The sequence below is a fragment of the Macaca thibetana genome, chromosome 1, assembly GCF_024542745.1.
Source record: "Macaca thibetana thibetana isolate TM-01 chromosome 1, ASM2454274v1, whole genome shotgun sequence".
In the NCBI taxonomy this organism is placed as follows: domain Eukaryota; kingdom Metazoa; phylum Chordata; class Mammalia; order Primates; family Cercopithecidae; genus Macaca; species Macaca thibetana.
In genome coordinates this window covers 25,702,840-25,728,045 of record NC_065578.1, presented here as the reverse complement: position 1 = coordinate 25,728,045, position 25,206 = coordinate 25,702,840, and the positions used below count along the sequence as shown (strand labels likewise).

At 46.7% G+C, this 25,206-nt stretch overlaps 2 protein-coding genes across 8 annotated transcripts in view; both read right to left on the bottom strand.

The window, feature by feature from the left end:
• NUDC (nuclear distribution C, dynein complex regulator) overlaps positions 1-9,903 on the bottom strand; it is a 149,587-nt gene extending 139,684 nt beyond the window's left edge. The window contains exon 1 of the mRNA XM_050795799.1: positions 9,893-9,903. The gene's annotated coding sequence lies outside the window, so the exon portion shown is untranslated. The remainder of the gene's footprint in view (positions 1-9,892) is intronic.
• A 2,594-nt stretch (positions 9,904-12,497) lies between these two features.
• Positions 12,498-23,686, bottom strand: PIGV (phosphatidylinositol glycan anchor biosynthesis class V). 7 transcript variants are annotated; one of them, XM_050795480.1, is made up of 5 exons: positions 23,047-23,070; positions 21,992-22,083; positions 20,139-20,273; positions 15,655-16,776; positions 12,498-13,343 (listed from the first exon to the last, which is right to left on the bottom strand). In XM_050795480.1, the coding sequence occupies exons 3-5, from the start codon at positions 20,214-20,216 to the stop codon at positions 13,062-13,064; spliced, it is 1,482 nt and encodes a 493-aa protein (XP_050651437.1). In that variant the 5' UTR covers positions 20,217-20,273; positions 21,992-22,083; positions 23,047-23,070; the 3' UTR covers positions 12,498-13,061. The 7 variants fall into 7 exon arrangements, with proteins under 7 accessions (XP_050651437.1, XP_050651415.1, XP_050651426.1 ...); XM_050795458.1 differs by lacking the exon at positions 23,047-23,070 and adding an exon at positions 22,756-23,040; XM_050795469.1 differs by lacking the exon at positions 23,047-23,070 and adding an exon at positions 22,203-22,726.
• Positions 23,687-25,206: the final 1,520 nt, after the last annotated feature.

The following is a 25,206-nucleotide window of genomic DNA, read 5'->3' as shown; positions in this document are numbered from 1 at the left end:
AAAGTGCTGGGATTACAGGTGTGAGCCACCGCGCCCGGCCTTAATTTTATATTTTTTAGTAGAGACCGGGTTTCACCATATTGGTCAGGCTGGTCTTGAACTCCTAACCTCAAGTGATTCACCCGCCTCAGCCTCCCAAAGTGCTGTGATTACAGGGGTGAAGCACCGTGCCCAGCCCCTTTCTCTTTTTATAAAGACCCAAGTCCTGTTGGATTAGGGTAGGCCCTATCTCTAGATACAGTCACACTGGAGGTTTAGGGCTTCAACATATGGATTTGTGGGGGGTGTGGAGGGCGGTCACAGTTCAATTCACAACACCCGGGTACGCAGTTTACTTCTAGTTTGCTGTCTTCATAGAGGGGGAAGTCCCAGAGGCATCTACTTGGCCTTTCCTACCATAATGGCCCTTACTCTATGGGTCAGAGAGTCAACTGAACCCAAGTTAGTTGTTAAATACGTCAATTCCAATTATAAATTCAGGAACTTGGGAGATAACCCCAAGATATGTCCAAAGAGGCCACCAAGAGCCCCTACTCTAACTGATATGCCACAGCGACATTTTGGGTCCCCAGGAATCAGCATCAGTTCAGAGCCAATATTTAGTAATCCCCTAAAGGTCTGGATGTTTCCTTTTCCCCACTGTACAGTTGCTCTAGTGAAGGGTTATAGATGTTATGAAGAAAATTGGAGGGAAAATTTACCATATATATTTTGGCAGTGTTGCTGGGTCCTTTCTTAAGGGGACTTGGCCTCCCTTTCAATCAAGGGGCTCCAGGTCTGTTAGCTGACTTAGGTCTAAAAACTGGGTAAGAGGCCATGACTCCCCATTGTTGGTGATTCAAATCATATTTCGGGCCACTAGATTCTTACAAAGACTCTACTGCTTTTGATGGCAAATGCATCTACCTTGTCTTTGTCGGTTAAGTACTACTACTTGGCCTCTGATACTCTGAGATCCTCTTGTCTCCAATGAAATTAGGGAGCCCATCTCAATGATAGAATTTCCAACCATCATTTTTGAATCACAGAGAGTCCCCACAGAGCTTTCTGAGAATGCAGATGCTCCCGTCACCAATACATTTCTCAATGTTGTGGTGAACAGAGTGTCCTCTGGGCCCTCATGGGAGACACAGAGGACACCAAGTTCACATATGATACATTTATTACAACATTCTTTTCTCTCTGGTCCTTTGAATTTTGTCCTCTCCAGTGAATCCTCCCATCTTAGCCTCACTAAACCTAGATACCAGCTGGGCACAGTGGCTCACACCTGTAATCCCAGAACTTTGAGAGGCTGAGGCAGGTGGATCGCCTGAGCCCAGGAGTTTGAGACCAGCCCAGGGAACATGGCAAAATCCTGTCTCTACAGAAAATACCAAAATTAGCTGGGTGTGGCTGGGCGCAGTGGCTCATGCCTGTAATCCCAGCACTTTGAGAGGCCAAGGCGGGTGGATCACCTGAGGTCAGGAGTTCGAGATCAGCCTGGCCAACATGGTGAAACCCCGTCTCTACTAATAATACAAAAATTAGGCATGATGGTGCACGCCTGTAATCTTAGCTACTTGGGAGGCTGAGGCAGAAGAACTGCTTAAACCTGGGAGGCAGAGGTTGCAGTGAACCAAGATTGCGCCATTGCACTCCAGCCTGGGCGACAATAGTGAAACTCCATCCAAAAAAAAAAAAAAAAAAAATTAACTGGGTGTGGTGGCACACGCCTATAGTCCCAACTGCCCAGAAGGCTGAGGCAGGAGGCTTGCTTGAGCCTGGGAAGTCGAGGCTGCAGTGAGGTGAAATTGTACCAGCCTGGGCATCAGAGCAAGACCCTGTCTCAAAAATAAATAAATAAATAAAATAAAATAACAGAAGTAACATTAAGTCAGATTTTCAGTCATCCAACCAAGTAAGTCATTAGAGCCACTTGTAGCTTTGTGAGTTAACACTTTAAATTCAGAATCTCTAACAAGTGCATACACATCAATACATTTGGCTCAGTCCTGTGTTATATTTCATCCTCATAGGTTTAACATTCTAAGAATCCACTCCCATGTGTATTCCCCAGATTTCTGTCTATATGTCAGAAAAATCTTGAAATGATTGTGGTGTATAAGTTATTTCCTTCTGTAAGATTTTATACTCGCCTCCTTGGAGAATGCTGAGATTGCATCCTAGTTGTGGATCTGGTGGCAATGAGGGGTGGCTTGGGTGGATCTTGGGGAGAATGGCATATCTTTGCAAGGTATATATCCTGCCCCAGAAGTTATTACAAGCTTTTCAAGCAAGAGAAGCCTCGACTTCTGAGACACAAGTCAACAAGATGCTTCTACTAGCAAGAGAAGCTCCGAGAGAAAGATAAATCTAAGATTTTCACATTTGTCTGAGTCAAATCAGATGTCCTCATTCCAAGTTTCAGGGTCCTACTCCTTCTGAATCACAGGAAAGACTTAGTTAAACTGAATTCAGCTGATGGAATTCTGCAACATGCACAATTTTCATGTTTTATTTGTAGCAAATCAGTCTGGTGGTACTGGAAATGAGATTCTTTTATGGCTATCAGAGAAGCCCTACAGTTCTCTGACCATGAGTTCAGCTGAGAGTTTAAAGACCTGAGCTGGTCATTTTTTTTTTTTTTTTCCCTGCAAGACCTATGATGCAACTGGAAGAATCGGTCCCATATCATAGTACCTATAGTCATTATCACTGCCGTAACAGTTAGTGCAACCACCACTTGGGCCCCCAAGACACTTGCTTTGGTTGGCACTTCATCACAAATAACCACAGGCGATGATTTCATTAATTATGATGCCACAGCATGCTATGGATCAGTAGCATCACATTCTCATTGGCAAGGAGCTCAGCACATTCAAACCCAATGACACAGCCAACCTGATTTCCTAATCCCACCTTTTGGGGTCTTTTTCCTGGGGCCACTCCTAGTACCAGTTTCTGTATCAGTCAGGGTCCAGGCAATGAGAGAGAAACCACATCAGTCACTGACAGAGAGAATTTAATATAAAGAATGGTTAGAACAGTTAACTAGGAATAAATTGTTAACTAGATAACTGTAAGGGTAAAAAGAAAACTCCAAGATATCCTGGAGGCAGCAACAGACAGTAAGAAGCATCTATAACTCCTTGGGCTAAGAGTACAAAGGCAAGAGTTTGGAATTACTCAAAGTTAAAACCTTAGAGGAGGGCCTCTGCAAGAGCTGAAACTCGGACCTCTCAGTCTGATGCTCTATCTAGTCTTTGAGCTTGAAGAACTCAGACCTCTGAGGACAGGATACTACCCAGTTGGTGCTGGTATCTCTGAGTGGGACACATGGAACTGGTTTGGCAATTGTTGGGAAAAACTACAAAGTGGATTCAGCAGCTGCTATAGGAAGGACCTGCTGCTGCCTGGGTGAAGGAGTGTTGCCAGAGTTACCCTTACAGGAATAGGAAGCAAAAAGAAGAGTCCCGGCTGGGCGTGATGGCTCACGCCTGTAATACCAGCACTTTGGGAGGTCGAGGCAGGCGGATCACCTGAGGTCAGAAGTTCAAGACCAGCCTGGCCAACATGGCGAAACCCTGTCTCTAACAAAAACACAAAAATGAGCCAGGCGTGGTGGCGGGCGCCTGTAGTCCCATCTACTCGGGAGGCTGAGGCAGGAGAATCACTTGAATCAAGGAGGCAGAGGGTTGCAGTGAGCCGAGATCGCGGCACTGCATACCAGCCTGGGCAACGGAAGGGAAACTCCATCTCAAAAGAGTCCCTTCTTCTTCCTTTGGCCTCACTATCTCCCTCTGGTGGCCCTTATTGGGAAAGCCAAACACAGAGCCTGCTGAAGCAAAAACGTGATTTTCAGAGCCCCAGCTCCAGTATCTCATGTAGAGAATATGTGGGTAGGTTTGGAGCTGAGAGATAATAACTTAATAACTAGCACTGTTGTCTTTATAAAGTATTCCAAGAAAGAGGTGAGTTTAGGTGAGAATATGCTGGATTTCAACAGAAATAGAAGAAAATAGAGAAAGAACAAAGATCATGGGTCTTTCAGGGTTGGAAAAGCTGAGTGCTTCTGGACAACAAATAGTACAAAGTAAGATAGAAAAGATTTTAGGGCAGGGAGCAGTGGCTCATGCCTGTAATCCCAGCACTTTAGGAAGCTGAGGCAGAAGATCACTTGAGCCCAGGAGTTCGAGACCATCCTGGGCAACATAGTGAAGCCCTATCTCTACAAAAAAATAAAAAATAAAAATTAGCCAGGCATGTTGGAGCATGCCTATACTCCCAGCTACTTGGGAGGCTGAGGCAAGAAGATCACCTGAGTCCAGGGAGGTGGAGGCTGCAGTGAGCTGTAACTGTACCACTGCACTCCAGCCTGGGCAACAGAGTGAGACCCTGTCTCAAAAAAATAAATAAATAAAAAAGAAAAGGTCTTGAACAACATGAATTTAAAGATGCAATCTTTTTTTTTTTAAACACTGTCTGGCTCTGTTGCCCAGGCTGGAGTGCAGTGGCGTGATCTCAGTTCACTGCAACCTCTGCCTCCTGGGTTCAAGTGATTTTCATGCCTCAGCCTTTCAAATAACTGGGATTACAGGCATGTGCCACCATGCCCGGCTAATTTTTGTGTTTTTAGTAGAAATGGGATTTTGCCATGTGGCCCAGGCTGGTCTCAAATTCCTGGACTCAAGTGATCAGCCTGCATTGGCCTCCCAAAATGCTGGGATTACAGGCATGAGCCACCGTGCCTGGCCTAAAGATGCAATCTTTCTAAGGCAAATATCAGGTTAAGAGTGTGGCCTTCATGGCCAGGTGCAGTGGTGGCGTGTGCCTGTAGTTCCAGCTACTTAGGGGGCTGAGGTTGAAGGAATGCTTGAGCCTGGGAGGTTGAGGCTACAATGAGCTGTCATCACACCACTGCACTCCAGCCTGGGTGACAGCATGAGACGCTGTCTCAAAAAAAAAAAAAAAAAAAAAAAGAGCAAAAACTATAAAACTCTTAGAAGAAAACATAAGGAGAAAACTTCATGACATCAGATTTGACAATGATTTTGAAAAAGCAACCCATAGAATAGGAGAAAATTTTGCAAATCATGTATCAGATAAGGGATTAATACCTAAAATATATAAAGAACTCCAACAACTCAACAACAATTAAAAAAAAACCCAAAACAGGTAAGGTTATGAATAGATATTTCTCCAAAGACGTACAAGTAGCCAATAAGCACATGAAATGATACTCAATACACAACTTAAATCAAAATACCACTTTACACTCACCAAGGTGGCTAGTATTAAAAAACAGAAAATAACAAATGTTGGCGAGGATATACAGAAATTGGAACCCTTTTGCATTGCTGGTGGGAATGTAAAATGTTGCACCTGCTATAGAAAACAGTATGGCCATTCTTCAAAAAAGCAGACATGGAACTACCATATAATCCAGCAATTCTACTTCTGGCTGTATACACAAAAGAACTGAAAGCAGAGACTTGAACAGATATTTTTATATCTGTTATATAAAATGTTCATAACAGCACTATTCATTACAGCCACAAGGCGGAAGCTATCCAAGTGACCACTGACAGATGAATTGATAAACAAGATGTAGTACAATGGAATATATGCAGCCTGAAAAAGAAATTCTGATGCAAGCTACAATATGGATGAACCCTGAAGACCTTATGCTAATTGAAATAAGCCACACACAAAAGGACAAATATTTTATGATGCCACTTATATGAGGTACCAAGAGTAGTCAAACTTATAGACAGAAAGTAGAATGGTGGTTGCCAGGGGTTGGAGAGCAGGGGGAATGTGAAGTTATTGTTTAATGGGTACAGTTTCAGTTTGGGAAGATAAAAAAGTTCTGGGCCGGGTGTGGTGGCTGACATCTGTAATCCCAGCACTTTGGGAGGCTGAGGTGGGTGGATCACCTGAGGTCAGGAGTTTAAGACCAGCCTGGCCAACATGGCAAATCCCCGTCTCTACTAAAAATACAAAAAATTAGCTGAGTGTGATGGCGGGCACCTGTACTCCCAGCTACTTGGGAGGCACAGGCAGGAGAATCGCTTGAACCTGGGAGGCGGAGGTTGCAGTGAGCTGAGATCGTGTCACTGCACTGCAGTCTGGGCGACAGAACAATACTCCATCCCCCCGCCAAAAAAAAAAAAAAAAAGTTGGTTGCACAACAATGTGAATGTACTTAATGCTACACAACACTTAAAAAGTTAAGATGGTAACTTTTGTTAGATACATTTTAGTGCATATACATACAGTCTGACTAGTTGAGACTTAAAATAACTTTAGGCTCCCTTGTTTTCACTAGTAGGAAGTGGCTTGGTGAAAGCTGAGCATTTTCCAAGGAGAATGGTCATACTTCCCAAAGCCAATCTCAGATGTGGCCATGAAGGGTAATCAACAAGGAAGAAGTCAGGCAGAGCAATGTGTGCCTGTAGCAGTTGGGGCTACTTGGGAGGATAAGGTAGGCGGATCGCTTGAGTCTAGGACTTTGAGGCTGCAGTGAGCTATGATCCTGCCACTGCACTCCAGCCTGGACAATAGAGTGAGACCCTCTCTCTTCAAAATAAAATTTTAAAAAGGCAAGGAAGAACTTGCTAGAAAGTCACATCCAGGAGCCATGGAGAACAATGGACAAAAGAATCCATCCCAGCCCAGGTACGGCAGCTCACGTAATCCCAGCACTTTGGGAGGCCAAGGTGGGGGGATCATGAGGTCAGGGGTTCAAGACCAGCCTGGCCAACATAGTGAAATCTCGTTTCTACTAAAAATATAAAAATTAGTTGGGCATGGTGGTGCATGCCTGTAGTCCCAGTTACTCGGGAGGCTGAGGCAGGAGAATCACTTGAACCCGGGAGATGGAGGTTGTGGTGAGCCAAGATCGCGCCACTGCACTCTAGCCTGGGCAACAAAGCAAGACTCCATCTCAAAAAAAAAAAAAAAAGTCCATCCCATAACAAAAACAAGGTCTAGGCTGGGTGTGGTGGCTCATGCACATAATCCCAGCACTTTGGGAGACCAAGGAAAAAGGATCGCTTGGGACCAGGAGTTCAAGACCAGCCTGGGCAACATAGCAAGACATTATCTCTATAAAATATAGCAAAAACTAGCCAGGCATGGTGGAATATGCCTGTAGTCCCAGCTACTTGGGAGGGGCTGAGGTGGGAGAATCCCTTGAGCTCAGAAGTTTGAGATTACAGTGAGTTATGATCACACCACTGCCTTCCAGCCTGGGCAACAGAGTGGACCCTGTCTCTAAAAAAAAAAAAAAAAAAAAAAAAAAAAATCACGTTCTAATCCAGGAACTCCCTGCAGTCCAGGGAAAGGGGCTTTGACCTGCCTGAGCAGTGGGAATTCAAAACTGCTTTGGACCAGTGACTGTGGCACTTCTTCCATGCTTTCCTTTTCTGAAGTATTGAGGTATTCCAAGGTTATCCTTTTTGTGCTCTACCAATGTATACTGGGTATGTTTGTGAAGTGCAGATAACTTGCTTTTTCAGTTCACAAATCACCATAAGGAACCATACTGAAGCTGACTGAGAGACTCTGAGCTGAATACAGTGACTAGATGGGATTTGGGGCTATTTCCCCTGGGCAGGAGTTAAGTGTATTCTGTGAAGAAAAACAGGTATTTGGCTCAGAAACACAGACTGTAACATACAATTATCTGTGTTCTCTTCTTGAACTCACAGCCAGACTTCACTTCCCAGTAGGGCTACCAGATATAGCAAATAAAAATATGGGAAGCTGGTTATATTTGAATTTCAATTAAGCAAGGAAGAAATTCTTAGAAGTATGTCCCATGCAATATTTGGAATGTAATTATACTGAAAAATAACTTGTTTACCTGAAATTCAAATGTAACCGGGCATGCTGTATTTTATCTAGGAAACTACTTCCCCACTCCTTTGCGGTTAGACGTGGCCATGTGACTAAGTTCTTCTGGCCAGTGGAATGGAATGATGTGCTGACCCTTCCAGGCTGGCTCCTTAAAACTTTTCTGGGAATGGAGGACTCTGAGGAGCTAGAGCAGGACAGTCACAAAATGGACAAGACTGGGTCCCCAATAATTGGGCGGAACAGACCTCCCTTCCTAAACCTGCACTAGACTATGAAGTAAAAAAGAAAGGAACTTTTATTATTAAGCCACTGAGTTTTGGCAGTTGTTTGGTATCACAGTTAGCCTACCTTGGATAATATCCCTAATCCCTAAATTCAATAGTTTTTCTCATCCTTTCCTTAACAGCATATGACCCTGCTAACCATTTCTTTCTTCGTGAAACTTTTTTCTTGAGACAGGGTCTCACTCTGTCACCCAGGTTGGAGTGCAGTGGTGTGATCATTGCTCACTGCAGCCTCGACCTCCTGGAATCAGGTGACCCTCCCCCCTCAGTCCCCCGAGTAGCTGGGACTGTAGATGCCCACCAGGATGCCTGGCTAATTTTTGTATTTTTTGTAGAGATGGGGTTTCACCATGTTGCCTAGGCTGGTCTCAAACTCCTGGGCTCAAGCAATCCACCCACCTCAGCCTCCCAAAGTGCTAGGATTACAGGCATGAGCCACTGTGCCTGGCCTTGAAACTCTCTTTTCCGCCAATGATAGAATTTGTTTCCGGTCCTTTAATGACAATAATGGTAATAAAATGGCTACCATTCATGAAGTTCTTGCCATACAGGCATTGTGCTACGTGCTTTACCTTCATGACTGCCCACATGGTAGATGCTATCACCCCCACTGTAGATGAGAAAACAGGCTTACAGAGGTTGAGCCACCTACCCAAACTCTTTCAGCCCCTCCCTCTTCTCTCTCCACACTCTTTTTTTTGACAATTCCATCCAATAGCATGGCTGCTGTAATAACTGTGCCTGTGTGCATGGTTCCCTGACCACTCTCTTGGTCTCCAGTTCCACATTTCCTGGCACATAAATGTGCTGCTTGGCATTTTGGACCCAACATGTCCAAAATGCAGCTATTCCTTTGTTAGCACTGTTCTCAACACTTTTCATACGGTGACATTTAATTCCCACCACTACCCTATGAGATGTTATTATCTATGAGCTAGATACTATTATCTACATTTTACAGATGAATAAACTGAGGCTTAGAGAGTCAGTATCTGGCTCAAGTTTACACAGCTAGTACACACTAGAGCTGGGCTTGCGGCTGATTTCAAAGCCTAGATTAAGACCTCAGCTCCACTCACACCGGGCTCTCCCTGTCCTATCCTGTTCCACTTCCTGCCTTCTATATTCACTCTCTACCCTGAACTTTCAAATCCTACCTATCCTTCAAAGTCTAGCTCAACTATCATTTGTCCATGAAGTCTTTTCAGGTATCCCAAGCTGGAAGGGATCTCCATCTTGTGTGAACTTACAGAGTACATGCTCTGTGCCTCACTTACCTTTTCCTTTTCTTTTTTTTTTTTTTTTTTGAGACGGAGTCTCGCTCTGTCGCCCAGGCTGGAGTGCAGTGGCCGGATCTCAGTTCACTGCAAGCTCCGCCTCCCAGGTTCATGCCATTCTCCTGCCTCAGCCTCCCGAGTAGCTGGGACTACAGGCGCCAGCCACCCCGCCCAGCTAGTTTTTTTGTATTTTTTTTTAGTAGAGAATGGGGTTTCACCGTGTTAGCCAGGATGGTCTCGATCTCCTGACCTTGTGATCCGCCCGTCTCGGCCTCCCAAAGTGCTGGGATTACAGGCTTGAGCCACCGCGCCCGGCCTCACTTACCTTTCTCTAAGGGCACAAGTAAAACTTGAATTCATTCTAATCATAAAAAGTTCAAGTAGGGCTGGGCACGGTGGCTCATGCCTGTAATCTCAGCACTTTGGGAAGCCAAGGTGGGCGGATCACGAGGTCAGGAGTTTGAGACCAGCCTGGCCAACATGGTGAAACCCCCCGTCTCTACTAAAAAATACAAAAATTAGCTGGGCGTGGTGGCGGGCACCTGTAATCCCAGCTACTTGGGAGGCTGAGGCAGGAGAATTACTTGAACCCGGGAGGCGGAGGTTGCAGTGAGCTGAGATCACGCCACTGCACTCCAGCCTGGGTGACAGAGCAAGAATCCGTCTCAAAAAAAAAAAAAAAAAAGTTCAAGTAGTGAGATATAGAGCAAGAAGTTTAAGTGTCCTTTCACTCCTGAGAATTTATTGCTTTCTGCCTTGATTAATGTTTCTGTGTCTGCTAGCAACTCTATTAGATAGATATATGAGGACAGGAGGCATAGCTGAGTCATCTTTATTCCCCTAAAATAGGCATCAATAAACAATTACTGAAAGAATCAATCAGTTTCAAACCCCTTGAGCCTGCACATATTACACTTTTAGACGTCAGTGAGAGGGTCTGTTCAAGAAAAGTGACATTTTTCCAGGAGGACTGGTAAAGGTATGTCAAACACTCTGTCTCCTCCCACCTTCATTAAAGAACAACAAAAAAAAGCATCTACTTCTAGGTACATGAGGCGTCTGGTTTCTGTTTTAGCAGGGTCTCAGAAGGAAATGACTTTTCTCTGAAACTGTAGACACCCCACCTAGCTGTGGCATTGTTAGGCCTCAGGGTAAACAGGAAACTTCCTGCCTTGGGCCCTTCATGTCCTTCTCCCAGACTATTAAAGAGACTGTTAATAGGATGGTAAAAGGACAGCTGCTGGTCATAAAATCAGCCCATTCCTTAGATCCTCAGAGAACAACTAAATCCCTGCAAGGTCAGAGAGAAAACCTTGTCCAGCTCACACCAGGTGCGCCTACCTAGCTGGGCTCCTGTTACAGGGTTTCTGGGCATGATGAGATCTACTGTGAAGGTTAAGCTGAGACTGCCAGAGCAGTGACATCACACCTACTCTGTGGGGTCTGAGTCACCTTTTCCAGTAGAGGAATAATCAGTCCTCATTATCCCCCAAAAGGAGGCAAAGAGGAGAGCGAAGAGCCCAGTGCTCCTACCTCAGCAATGAAGAGCTGAAACAGGACCCCAACACTTCCTGCACACAAGGTGGAAGTGTCTGGATTTGCAGCTGTTGGCAAGGAGAAAGGGATCAGTTTCTGCCAACTAACTGGAGGGACACTAGGGCAGGGGTGATCATCGTTTGCCAAGAAGGGCACTCGGTGTCTTGGCAGAAGGCAGAGGGCTGCCCCGATCTGTGTGTACATTTTCAGAAGCATTTGACTCTGGACCAAATTTTCTCAGCTGTGCTAGTGCTGTGGCGATGGATGGGAAATGCTTATTGGCCAGGCTGACCAGAAGCTCCAACAGAGGGTACTGGGGCTCAGCCAGGAGCTTCCCTTCAGCTGGCAAGTTTAGCTTTCTGTCACGGTCAAAGGGAGTGTGTCAAAATTCCAATTCTCGAGGCTCTCTAGAAGCTGCTTAGGATTACCCATCTGTTTTGAAGAGTTTCTGCTTACTGGATTTTTTGGCTTAAATGGGAAATAAAAGAGGTGATAGATGATACAGAGCCAAACTCTCATCTGGCTCAAGGAATAGGCAAAAGTAGCTCAGCAGGGGTCAATGATCTTACTTCCATTATAGTGACAGGCTTATGATCAAACTGGGGCCAGGAAGCAGGGCAGATACCATTTCATTCCACCTTGGACTTAACGTATGATTTACCAATTCCTGCCGCTGTGCTGGCGCCTCTGACCCATGTCGACCGATCAAGTAAGCAGGCACCTGAGAACGGGACAACAGGCGCCTTATCTGCCAGATGTCACTGCTTTCCCTCATTGAAAGGAAAAACCACCTAAGTTACTCCCAAGAGTTGCACTCGGGGGTGGAGGAGGAGTTTCTTCTAATTGCCGAAAACATGAGAACTGGATATTTTCTCCTAAAATCCCATGTTTAAGCCTCTACATTAGCATTTAGACTGGGGTGTTTCTGTTGTTTAAGGCAGTTCTTAAGATCTTAGAGCAGAAAGGGACCTACAAGAGACTGTATGGTTCACCACCACCCCTTGAAGAATATCATCATTTCCCACGGTTTCAGAGATGGTAACTAAGGTTCTGAAAACTCTCCCAAGTCACATGGCTGGTAAATGGGGTTTTATTGAGAGGACTAGAATCCAGGGTTCCTGATGCTTTCTTCTTACCCTTTTTCCCCCAACTGGTTTACATTATTTTAATTTTTTAAAGTTATTTTAGTTTTTGCCACGAGAAGGGAAGAGCATGGAAAGATCTGTATTATTTTTATTTTTTACTTTTTCTGAGACAGAATCTCACTCTGTTGCCCAGGCTGGAGTGCAGTGGCACAAACTTAGCTCACTGCAACTTCCGCCTTCCAAGTTCAAGCAATTCTCATGTCTCAGCCTCCCGAGTAGCTGGGATTATAGGTGTGTACCACCACACCTGGCTAATTTTTGTATTTTTAGTACAGACGCGGTTTCGCCATGTTGTTCAGGCTGGTCTCGAGCTCCTGGCCTCAAGTGATCTGCCCACCTCGGCATCACAAAGTGCTGGGATTACAGTGTGAGACATTGTGCCCGGCCTGTATTATTTATAAAAAGGTAATTCATTGCATGTATAACTGAAAGAAGTTTAATTTGCATATCTTTGTAAGATTTTTTTCATATAAATAAAAATAAATGCACAAATCATAAAAAAATTCATCAGAAACAATGTCCCATTTGGAAAAAATGGTCCCACTTTACTACTCCCACTACTCTGTTCAGGCCTGTACCATCTTGTGTAGACTGTTACCAGCCTGTCAGCTAAAGCCTTTGATGAAATTTACACTTCAATAAATTGACATTTAAATTTACACACAGGTCAATGGTAGGTTTAAGACTGCCTCTGCTATGTTAATTGACTAGACAGATCCAGGTGTACTTTAAACTTGGAATAAGACAATCTTCACTTACAGAGAAAATAGTTATCTAAAATTTGCCCTCGCCAGGACCAGACGGGGCTCTCTAGTGGCTGACACTTCTCCCATTCCTGACCAACTTTCAAGGAGAAAAAGAAAGATTATAAAGGACATAGTAATGATCCCAGGGCAGCACAGGCAGTTCCAATGTGTATTTTTACTTTCAGACCCCTGGGTTAAGTCGGCTTCCAGCCTGTCCCTGGAGAGTCCAGGTCATGTCCAAGGCAGGAAGTTGCAATGTAGGAGTAGTCCCAGGAGCCAGTAAGTCAGGAAGTAGCCTAGAATGTATCGTGTGACTGGAGAACAGGTTTTCCAGCGATACAAAAGTCCCATGATAGGATTTCTGGGGACCTTTTGTCCTGGTGGGGAGTCCTCTGCAAGAGGCTTCCAAGGCACAGTCTTTAAGGATCTCAACAGCGGCTCTTGATCCTGAAGCAAGTGAGCTGGAAACCAGTACACAATAGGAGTGGAGGAGCCCAAAAACCTGGTGAGAACCTAGAAATCATGAGAGGGGAATACCCAGACATTTACTGGAATGTCACTGACTCAAATTGGACTAGCCTGGGGACTTCTTCACTGCTGGGTGAACTATGGTCACCCAATGTATTACACTGGTAAAGAAACTGAAAACAGCTTAGGATCCGTCTTAGAAAGATGTATGTAACAGCAGACAGGCATCCTCCATGTTACAAATAAACATAGCTACAGACTAATTACATTAATTACTATTAAAATAATGGGCCAATGAATACTAGAAACTCTGTGGGGTCTAATTTTAGCCCAGGGCCTGGACTCTAAACTCTGTGATATTGATTTGGGGCTTGGGAACCTGAGGTGGTTCCCTTATCCCATGGGATGGCAAAGCACAGGGAAACAGGCAGAAGACCCATTGCTTGAACATTCTCTCTCCTACTGGAGTTCAGAAACAAGTTTCCAAATGGTCTCCCTCAGCTAGCCTGGAAACTTTAAGCTTTGCTGGCACTCATTCTGTGATTTAATCTAGCTGAAAACACAGAATGCTACTTTCTATTTTCTCTGTCTCTTATCCATACAGCTTGGAAAAACTTTAGAAACAGCCAATGTGCAACTCCAAGAGGAAGAAACTGTTAAGAAGAGGTCAGCATGGGGAAAAAAGACGTCCCCAGGTTGGTGCCACAGCCAATAACAGAAAATCAGATATAAGATCAAATCCTTCCCATCCTGCTCTATCACCACCGCCACCACCCAAAACATTGGTTAAGGTATCTCCTCTGGAAATTGGGGGGCTGCCTGAGTTGAGAAGCTCCAGAAGTCAGCAGTCAAGAAACCAATATGGATATAACTGTATATTAGGAAAAAAGATCCCAATATACAACTGTATAAAAGATTCTAATAAGGAAAAAGAGACATCCTCTGTGCTTATTCTTGTATCTCAGTCCAATCAGGTCCTTTCACAACCTTCGTGTTTTTGCATATGCCCTTCCTTTTACCTAGAATGTTCCTCCTCTGCTTCTTATATGGAAAATCTCATTCTTTAGGACCCAGCTGAAATATGACGCCTTTCTCAAGTACTACAGTGAGTTACCTACTTCTTCTTTGCCTTCATAATACTTTATCTGAGCTTAAAAAAAAAAAAATCTCGCTGGGCGCGGTGGCACACCTGCAATCCCAGCACTTTGGGAGGCCGAGGTCAGGAGATCAAGACCATCCTGGCTAACACGGTGAAACCCCATCTCTACTAAAAATACAAAAAATTAGCCGGGTGTGGTGGCGGGCGCCTGTAGTCCCAGCTACTCGGGAGGCTGAGGCAGGAGAATGGTGTGAACCTGGGAGGCAGAGCTTGCAGTGAGCCGAGACCGTGCCACTGCATTCCAGCCTGGGCAACAGAGATTCCATCTCAAAAGAAAAAAAAAAAAAAAAAATCTCAGGCTGAGCATGGTGGCTCATGCCTTTAATCCCAGCACTTGGGAGGCTGAGGCGGGTGGATCACTTGAGGTCAGGAGTTCGAGACCAGCCTGGCCAACATGGTGAAACCCCATCTCTACTAAAAATGCAAAAATTAGCTAGGTGTGGTGGCAGGCGCCTGTAATTCCAGCTACTCGGGAGGTTGGAGGAGAAGAATCGCTTGAACCCAGGAGACAGAGGTTGCAGTGAGCTGAGATCGCACCACTGCACTCCAGCCTGGGCAACAGAGCGAGACTCCATCTAAAAAAAATAAAAATAAATAAAGTAAAATAAAACAAATCTCAAAATAGCACTCCCCTTTCTATCCCATTATACTATTATTTTATGTTAAATGTCTGTCCTCCTGTTTATACCATGAGACCCCGTAAGGCAGTAATTTTGTCTTTTTTTTTTGAGATAGAGTCTCACTCTGTCGCCCAGGATAGAGTGCAGTGATGCGATCTCAGCTCACTGCAACCTCCTGGGTTCAAGCAATTTTCTGCCTCAGCCTCCCGAGTAGCTGGGATTACAGGTGCCTGCCACCACGCCCAGCTAATTTTTGTATTTTCAGTAGAGACGAGGTTTCACCATTTTGGCCAGGCTGGTCTTGAATCCCTGACCTCGTGATCCACCCGCCTTGGCCTCCCAAAGTGCTGGGATTATGGGTGTGAGACACCACACCCAGCAGTAATTTTGTCTTATTCATGTTTCATCCTTAGAGGTCTGACCCGGGGTCTGGCACAAAGAATACCCCTAAATAGTCATTGAATGAATAAATTCAGTATGGATCACTCAAATGGGAGATGTTAGCTGCCTTCCCTGTCCTTGGCCAAGGGGTTTTGCCTGTATTCACATCTTTATCCCAGTCAGGAATCCACCTCACCTGAACATGCATGCACAGACCTCCAAACAGCAGCAGCACTGCAGCGTGGACCAGGTACACAAACACCTTAGGACTGAGGAATCCAAGATCGGGCTTCTCTAGGGTCTTATTGTTCTTGCTCCTTTGCAGCCCAAGTGTAAGGCAGAGCCAAGGGTGGGTGGTCACGTATGTCCAAGTTGCCCAGACAACCAGTATAGCCACTGGCGCAGCCAGTAGAAAATTGGGCACCTGCCTGAGCTCGTAGTATTTCAAAAAGCCAACATTCCAGTAGACATCCTGGATATAGCTGTATATTAGTGGAACATCCCAGAAGCACCAAGGCGGTTCATTTCCCTCTGCAATCCGGTAGCCCTTGTCTACAGCTAACTGCACCAAGGGCTCAGGAATGGGGCGGGCTGAGCCTGGCAGACAGAATTGGGTGTAGGCATAATACTGAAAGAGGGCAAAGGGAAGGCCAAGTGTGAACACCGACAGAAACAGAGAGGCCATCAGCTTAAAGAGCTGTCTCAGGGGATTCAGCATCGTAAGAGAAGAGAAAAAGCCTTGGCACTGAGAATGCATGAGGAAGCCAACACTGACCAGCCCATTGGAGCGTACCCCAGTGGCAATGGCAAAGAGGAGTCCACTAGTCCAGACTCGGCCCCTCTCCAGCTGCCCCATGGCAGTGAATGTCAGGAGGGCAAACAAAGCTTCTGAGTAACCAGCTGCCAGGAAGACATTGGCAGGGCTGAGACAGAAGAGCAGAGCTGCATAAAAGGCCTGGCGGGGACAGTGCAAAACCAGACAACCCAGGTCATGAAGTGCAACTGCAGCCAACATGAAGAACAAGAAATTGAGTGATGCTACTGAAATCAGCAGGCAACTGCGCAGACTCAGTAACCCCCGTAAGGGTCGCAACAGTTCGGTCCCCACCATCAGGGCCAAGGGGAAACCAGGAAAGAAGGCGAAGTTGTGCTCATACAGGTAGCCATGCTCAGCAATGAACAAGAAGTGTTCAGCATCCCAGCGAGACAGGCCACCCAGAAGACCGTCCACAAGTTGGTCCACAAAGCCTGAGGGGGCCAGGCGAGGAGGAGAGAAGGCTTCTGCGTGGTGATCTGGGATGATGGCATTGAAGAGGGCCTGTGGAGTAAAGAAAAACCAGGATTTTGGTTGAGTAACTGGAAGAAAAGAATTGCCATTTAATAAAATGAGGAAGAAGGCCAGGCTCATGCCTGTAATCCCCACTTTGGCAGGCTGAGATGGGAGGATTACTTGAGTCCAGGAGTCCATGACCAGTCTGGGCAACATAGCAAGACCTTGTCCCTATAAAAACTAAAAAAAATGTCTCAGCACAGTGGCTCACACCTGTTATCCCAGCACTTTGGGAGGCTGAGGTGGTAGGATCACTTGAGCCCAGGAGTTTAAGACCAGCCTGGGCCAACGTAGCAAGACCTTGTCTCTACTAGAAATAAAAAAATAAAAATTAGCTGGGTGTGGTGGTACATGCCTGTAGTCCCAGCTACTTAGGGGGCTGAGGTGGGAGGACTGCTTGAGCCCAGGAGGTTGAGGCTGCAGTGAGCCGTGATTGTGCCACTGTATTCCAGCCTGGGTGACAGAATGAGACCCTGTTTCAAAAACACTCAGAACTCTTCTTGAGGACTGAACCCTGGACATGTTAACATCTGAAAGTTAGAAAGAGGATGAAAATCCAGTAATGAAGAAAAAAAGGAACAGTCAGTGAGGTGGCAGGGAACCCAGGAGAGCATTAGAACCAAAGGAAGAAAAGGAAGTGATCAACTCTGTTAAATGCTGCTGGGAGGTCAAGTAAGATGGGGGCTGAAAACTGACCACTGGATTTAACAATGTGAAAGTAACTGGTGACTTTGACCAGGGCTATCTCAGTGGAGGGGAAGAGACAGAAGCCTGCCTAGGCTGGGTCCAACAGAGAATGGAAGAAGAGAAACTTTGAGGAGTTTTGCCTTAAGGGGAAGCAGACAAATGCGGTAGTAGGTGAACAACAATGTGGGGTTAAGAGAAAACTTTTTTTTTTTTTTTTTGAGACGGAGTCTGGCTCTGTCGCCCGGGCTGGAGTGCAGTGGCCGGATCTCAGCTCACTGCAAGCTCCGCCCCCCGGGTTCCCGCCATTCTCCTGCCTCAGCCTCCCGAGTAGCTGGGACTACAGGCGCCCGCCGCCTCGCCCGGCTAGTTTTTTGTATTTTTTAGTAGAGACGGGGTTTCACCGTGTTAGCCAGGATGGTCTCGATCTCCTGACCTAGTGATCCGCCCGTCTCGGCCTCCCAAAGTGCTGGGATTACAGGCTTGAGCCACCGCACCCGGCCAAGAGAAAACTTTTTTTAAGGTGGGAGATAAGGGTGTGTATGTTAGTAGAAATAACCCAGTAAAAGGGTATGCAGGAGAGAGGGAATTGCGGGGTAGGCAAAAAGGGATGGAATCTGCTACAACGGTAGAGGAGCCAGCCTTAAAGAGGACAGACAGTTCATCCAGTCTCCAGTCTTCAGTACTGAAAGCACAAAGGTGCAGAAATGGGTAGGCTGAAGAATGTGGTGGGCACACATGGAAGGAAGTCTCCTCTAAAGCCTTCTATTTTTCTGAGTTGTCATTTAGGAAAACAAGTTGTTACATGTTACATGTTTTTCTCTTTCCTCAAATCTCTAACACCCCCAGAACTCACTCTCAAGTGATAGCCTCTTTTCAGGACATGGCACACATCATCTTCATTAATAATGAAACCACCAGGAAATCAACAGAAGTTGTGCTGGGAAGAGTGACAGTGAACCGGGGGCTAAAACCGTCAAGGATTAGCTGTCACTGACAGAGACGATAGCAGCAACGACGGGTAACTTAGGGATATAATCTGATGGCTTGAGCGTTAAAGCTGGAGGTGGGGGGATGATAATCACATTTACTGTTAAATGTCTTTTTACTGGCCAAGTGCAGTGGCTCACGCCTGTAATCTCAGCACTTTGGGAGGCTGAGGCGGGCAGATCACAAGGTCAGGAGTTCGAGACCAGCCTGGCCAACATGGTGAAACTCCGTCTCTACTAAAAATACAAAAATTAGCTGGGCATGGTGGTGGGCGCCTCAGCTATTTCGGAGGCTGAGGAGGGAGAATCATTTAAACCTGGGAGGCAGAGGTTGCAGTGAGCCAAGATCACGCCTTTGCACTCCAGCCTGGGGCAAAAGGGCGAGACTCCATCTCAAAAAAAAAAAAAAAGTCTTTTTGCCCTATTCGATGGTCAGCTACTCAAGAGAAAAGAGACCATGTTTTTTTACACTTACCATCTAGCCCAGTTCTTGGAACGCAATAGGTACTTTAAAAATTTTTGGTGGTTGAATGAACTGCCTAGAGGAAATATACTGTTTCCAAAATTACCACCTGAATTAGAACCCAGCTGTCCTGGTTCCCTATCCTGATGCTGACTTGCAGCATTGCTCCTTTGGTCTGCCAGTAACCCAGCTGATGCTGGTTGAAAGACATCACTGAGTAAGTCTCCCTAGCCTGGCAACAGGAGCATAGCCCCATTTTTAAGGCTTTTAAAATTTTGGTCAGTTTCCTTATCAGGCCACTTCAAACAGTAAAAACAAACAGCACAGGAGTGACAGTCACAGATAAACAGCCCTAGCCTGCAGGTGGACACGTTTAACTAATCTCGAAACCCAGCAGAGTCTGCTATGCCTTATATAGTGGGGAAGGAGAGAGGAAAGTTTCCACAAAGGGACCGGTTATGAGCCTCAGAGACAATGGTACTGGCATAAAAGGCACACATCATTATGTGAATCTAACACCCCTAGGGTGTCGACATACATTCAACAACATTCATTCATTTATGAACATACTGAGCTAGGCACCAAGCACTGTGCTAGGCAGCAAATAATTCATATATACACGATATTTTATTAAAATATGTATCAAGGGGAGCCTCAGAGGGGAAAGGGAACTGCAAAAGGGCAAGTGCCCTGAGAGTTGTGAGTGGGTGAGGCAGGAAGGGGAGGCACTCGGGGGAATAGGAGGAACCGTTATATATCCAGATGGTCTCACAACTTGCACATTGCCATGTTTTTCCCACTCAACTGACTGATACAATGCTCAGTCTCCTGGTAAGGGGGACATAGGGCAATACTTTGAGCTGTCACACCCTACAAGCATCTCTGGTTACAGAACATCACAGTCTGTTGGAGAGACCACTAGCTCAGGAGTTAGGAAACATGGGGTCAAACTCCAGCCCTTCTCTATCTTGCTGTGTGGCTTTGGGGATGTCACTTAACCTTTCTGGGCCTTTGCTGCTTCATGGGTAAAACAAGATTAACAGACCATTTTTCTAAGATTCCTGACCACTTTTCAGCTCTAAAGTCTATGTCTCTGTGGTTTCAACCACATGGAGGGGCACACCTGAGAGGTGGAAAGGAGATGGGGACTCTTCTTACTGCCTAGTCCAGTCATGTAGCAATGACACATTCAGGACAAAGGATGGGAGACTGACCTGCAGCATCAGAGTCAGGATACGGCAGCTGACTGCAAACCTCAGCACCTCCTTCCGGGATGGGTCCTGGGGCCACATCCTCTCACCATCAGGAATTCAGGGGTGTTGCTACCAGGATTAAGCTCCCTCAGGCCTCTAAACTCCAAAGGAGGAAAATGTCACACATTGAGTGAAAGCAAATTCTTGAAAGCATTCTTCACCGGAACCTCCCCTCTCAGAATTACTATGACAAACTTAACCAACCACCTAACTTCCCAGATAAGGGGAAAGCATCTTGACAGCAAATGGGTTCAGTAGGTGTCACTTTGAAGCACTGAAATCTTGTTGGGAAAGTTCCATACAGCTAAGCAGGTAGCTGGAAAGTTAAGGTCACAGAAAATCTTTTAAAGTCTATTGAATGTACCTCTGCAGGAACTAAAGATCTGGGTTCAACTCCTGACTGTCACTTACAAGTTCTCATTAGTCCCTCTGAACCTCAGTTCTTTATATAAAAAATGGGAGCAGACTTTTTTTTTTCCTATCTCACAAAATTGTCATGATGGTGAAACAGACCAAAGTGTGAAGTTCTACTCAAATCTGTGTTGTGGTTGCTATTATTTAGTGTGTGCCCTTTTCCTCTTGCCCAGAATAATAAACTAGGTCCCAAACCAGAGTCCCCAAAGTGGGGCATAAAACCATACTGGAAGACCATAATGACTCCACACTCTAGCTTAGCTCTCTGATGTGTGTTCAGCTGGTCTGTTAAATTAAGTGGGGAAGGAAAAGAAAACCACCACTCAGCAGGACCTCAGCCAGCTCACACTGCTGAAACAAACTGAGGGTGAACACAGAGTAGACTACCAGGGATGGAGAAAACTTGTTATTTCCCATCTCTTTATTGGGGTGGTAGCAGTGTATAAACAACGACAAAGCCACTCCGAGGCAGGGAATGCACCTTAATCTTTTATAATTCCCTGGGCTAAAAGAAGTCATAATAGCTCCTCAAGAACTTTCAAACACCAGCCTGGGAAATTCGAAAGGAAAGCAAAAGCATCAGTGGCAGCTCATCAATTTGGGGTGAAGAACTATGCCCAAAAGGAAAAAAAAATTTGAACTGAGAAATTTAAGGAGGAGGGCTGGAAGACTCTTCTCTTATTTGGCGAATACCTACCAAACCTGTATCACTTGTTTCTGGAATTCTCTGATCCTCACTAGACAGTGTGCTATGCTCTCATTACATTCTGCCCTATTGCCTTTATTGCTTTGCTTATTTAAGTTGCTAAGGGCAGGGGCTTTATATCACAACTATATCCCAGGGCCTAGAACACAAACAGGCATCTTAAACCCGTGTTCTGAATGAAAGGAAGTGGTAGGGACAGGATACAGCATCATCAGTTCACTGACTCTAGATATGAAATCACTGCCCCAAGTATTCTTCCCACCATATCTCACGTCAACAGCATGACGACAAAGTCACAGAAGCCACAGGAAAATAAAATTTCCCCAAAAAGGGAGCCAAGTTGGCCAATGGCAACAGTACTCTTTCCTTGGCACAAGGGGGCGCCTGCTGCTTACTCCATCGCCAGGAGACCTAGAGGAAGGGAGGGGCCCCCAATTCCACGCCGGTTGGCTCACGAAAATTCAGTTCAAAGGCAAGCTTCTGAAAGCCCCAGAGAGCAGCGGTAGTCTGTGAATCTACCCAACGTTTCCAACGTGTGACTCGCTGAATCGAGAGAAATCACGGAAATGGGCATACCCAACCTCACACGGCTACTCCTTCCCTATCCTAGGGCGAATTCACTCTTCTTTCCTCTTCCTTGGCTTCCCACCCGCACGCAGAAGAGAAGTTGGGAACAGAAAAGCACTCAACCCACCTCTGCCATTTGACCATGCTTGCATTCTTCCTTTCCTCTCTCGAGTCAAGCTCTAGCCTCAGCGACTACAGATGTGTGTAGCCCACACTTTGCTTACAGGTAAACCAAGTAAAAACAAAGCCAGTCAATTCTCCCTCTCAGCTAATTGCCAACCTCCCTTCCCAACAACCCCTTTGCCAAATCACAGAATCTTAACTGGCAGGACACTTACAGATCAACTAGTTTCACTCTTCAAAAATTTTCCCGTGAGATAAATAGGCTCCAGAGATCTCATCAGACACGGCGAGGCCAGTGTAATTACCATCGCCATTTTATGGATATGGAAACTGAGGCTCACTGGGGTCAAGTGACACACCCAGGGCCACTTAAAGATGCTGTCATGTTTTTTGCTTCTTAAACCTCACGGTACCAGCCCGCATCCCTCGCCAAAGGGTATGCGCCCTTTCCGGGCCAGGATTATGACCCAGGTCACCCAAACGCCTAGCCCAGTACCTCCATGCCACAGTCTGCCCTTGCTGGGTATGCCTAGGGTAGTTGGGCCCTATCTGAGAATCTGGGACATCCTGTTGAACTGCAGCTCTGGACCCTCTGAGTAAGACCAACACCCCCAGCGTGGGCTGGAGAAGTCGCTCTGACCCAGGGTCCTCAGAGCCAAAGGCCTCGTGGGCCGTCCCGAGATAGGGGCTGCCTTCTGAGAGCCCAGCCGTGTCCGCAGCCCGTTTCTGGCCGGCTCCGTCTGGACACAGTCCCTTCTGGGTACTAACCACCGACTCTCAACCCAGATGGGCCACGGCCCAGGGACCACTCCCGAGGGAGCCTGCGGAGCCCCACCAGGCCACAGGGCCGGAAGCAGGCGAGGGCGGGAGGCTGGAAAGGAAGAGGCGGCGCCCAAGGCTGCTATGGCGGAGAGGCGGGGCTGCCCGCTTCTCCGGGCCTCTGCCTCATTTCTACCGGCCTCCAGTTGATAGCTTCCCTCCCGCCAGAACTCCAGGGCTCCCAGGCTGGCGCCAGGTCCTCAGCCCGGCCCGTCCCGACCTCCCCGGCGGGGACCGAACCTTAGCTTCTCCATCCGGGGCCCACGCGGCCCGCGCCTGCGCGCTGGCTCCGCCGACGGCTTCCCCGCCCCCCTCCTGCCCGGACTTGGAGCAGCCCCGCCTCCCTCCGCGGCGGCCATGTTGACTCCGGACGAGCGGGGTGGGGGCCCCCGCTCGGCGCTTCGTCTTGTAGCACCTTCCCACCTTGGTGACTCCTGAAGAGTTTCCTCGCACTTCTCTCTTCTTCAAGGCCCCCCGCCACCCCGCCTTCAAATAGTGAGCCGAGGCTGCTGTCTCACACTCAGTGCTCTTGCCCCAGTTCCTTCCCGCTGACGTTCACTGAGTTCCCGGTGTGGGCCGAGGCTCTTGTAGTCGGGGGCTGACCCGCAGCCTCTTCATAGAAGCCAGAGCCGCGCTCTTCGTGCTGTCAGGCAACAATAGCTCAGCACAGGGCCTGGCACACAAGGGATGTCCTCCGAATAGCCAAAGAAAAGCATTCTTGGGGTTTCTGTGGCCGGCAGTGGCACCCTGCGTTTTGGGTGTGAAGAAAGTGGGGGATCCCCCTGATTTTCCCCTCCTTTAGCTACCAGAGACCTTCTGTCCTAATTCAGTCCTCAGCCCCACCTCAGGTGGCTAATGAGGATGGCGAGGAAAACCTCAGAGAACACCCCCCAGGCCAGGACTCCTTTCACCTCCCTCACCCAAGCAGTTTCTCTCATAGGAAGTGGGGCCAAAAAAAAGAAGAGGCGAAGTCAAAACCGTCTATTGGGGGGAGCGGCCGGTTTGTACCCTTGTAACGGAAACTGTTAGAACAACTTTGCACCCTTCTTAAAGGAAACAGATGATAAATCCTTCTCCGTTGGTGGATTTCTTGTTTCTCAGGATTCCAAAGTCTTCTGTGGTTTCAGTTATCTGCTCTCCAAACGAAGTCAGGGGCCGGGTTAGCCTCTGGCCACAGCCTGGCTCAGGGAGGGGTTTATCTTCTGCAACAGCTACTCATGTGGGTGGGAACAAAGAGATGGTTGCTACCTCTTCAGGCGAAGACCAGCCCACATCAGTCTGTGGGGGCCTGGGACTGTATCTCTTGACTCTTTATAACTCATTTCAGGCCCTGAGACCTAAATTGCCTTCAGATATTTGTTGTGTGCAAGGTGAAGAAAATGCAAAGCACATTTAGTCGTTGTGTGTTGGAGAAGGGGGAAAAAAATGGAGTTTCATGGCCCTTCCCCCAGGTTTTTCAGTGCCACGCACTTGTTCTCAGCTCCAGAGGTCTGTGAGTGACATGGCAAAGCCTGGGGGCACGCTCGTGACTGGAGCCTAAGGCTGTGACTTGAATCTCTAGAAGTCCACCATGAGGCTCCAAGCAGCACTCTCTTTGCAAAGACAAAACTGAGACATGAACTGTCCTTGCTGTGTAAATTCACAAGGGGAAAAAGACGTGCATTCTCAGGGTTCCCTCTGTCCACACCAAATTCTCTCAAAAATCTATTTGTAAAAAGGCCAGGGGTCTCTCAAGACAAGTCAGAATGTTTTTTAAAAGCTCAGCTGTCACCCTGTAGAGGTAGAACTTTATCCAGATTTTCAGCTGTACTTTCCTGCAGTTTCTCCTTTCCTTCTCTGCTACCCAACCCCCTCCTCTTCCGCTCTGTTTCCGTTTCATTTTCTGACTTCTGCTCTGACAGGAAAACAAGGAAGCTGAATCTTGTGCTCTCAAAGCCCTGACTCCCTGGTATCAGATTGGAAGAAGGCTAGGTGGTATAGGAGGGGTTTCTAGGGCTCCAAGGCTTTGAGTAGTGAAGGAGGCAGCCTCTCAGTGTTCTTGTAGAGTCTGCAGCTAAGATGGAGCCTGCATCTACCCAGGGAGCCAGCTGAGCTACCAGAACTGTGGAAAGCAAGTGAGACAGAGCCATATCCCAGGCTCCAGAAAGACTCCACACTTCCCAGACATTTCCATTAAGAAGCACATATCCCACATCACCAAGAAACAGTATCACATGCAAATCCCTAACCCGAACAATGCAAGCAATGCATTACTATTCTAGAAGCTTAGGATTTAAGACGGTTACATCATTTCTGTTCTTTGAACTTGCCTCATTCTGCTCTTGCTATTTTCCCTGCTTGAAGCACTCTTCTTTCAGACCACCCTTTGGCCAGTCCATTATGTTTGGGTCTCAGAAGAGA

Bases quoted from the DNA above. Each gene is read 5' to 3' on its own strand.
- PIGV (XM_050795429.1), bottom strand. From the start codon at position 20,216: ATGTGGCCCCAGGACCCATCCCGGAAGGAGGTGCTGAGGTTTGCAGTC. The intron at 16,777-20,138 runs GTCAGTCTCCCA...TTTACTCCACAG, and splicing joins TCCTGACTCTGATGCTGCAG to GCCCTCTTCAATGCCATCAT. The intron at 13,344-15,654 runs GTGAGGTGGATT...CATGATTTCTAG, and splicing joins GTCTGTGCATGCATGTTCAG to GTTCTCACCAGGTTTTTGGG.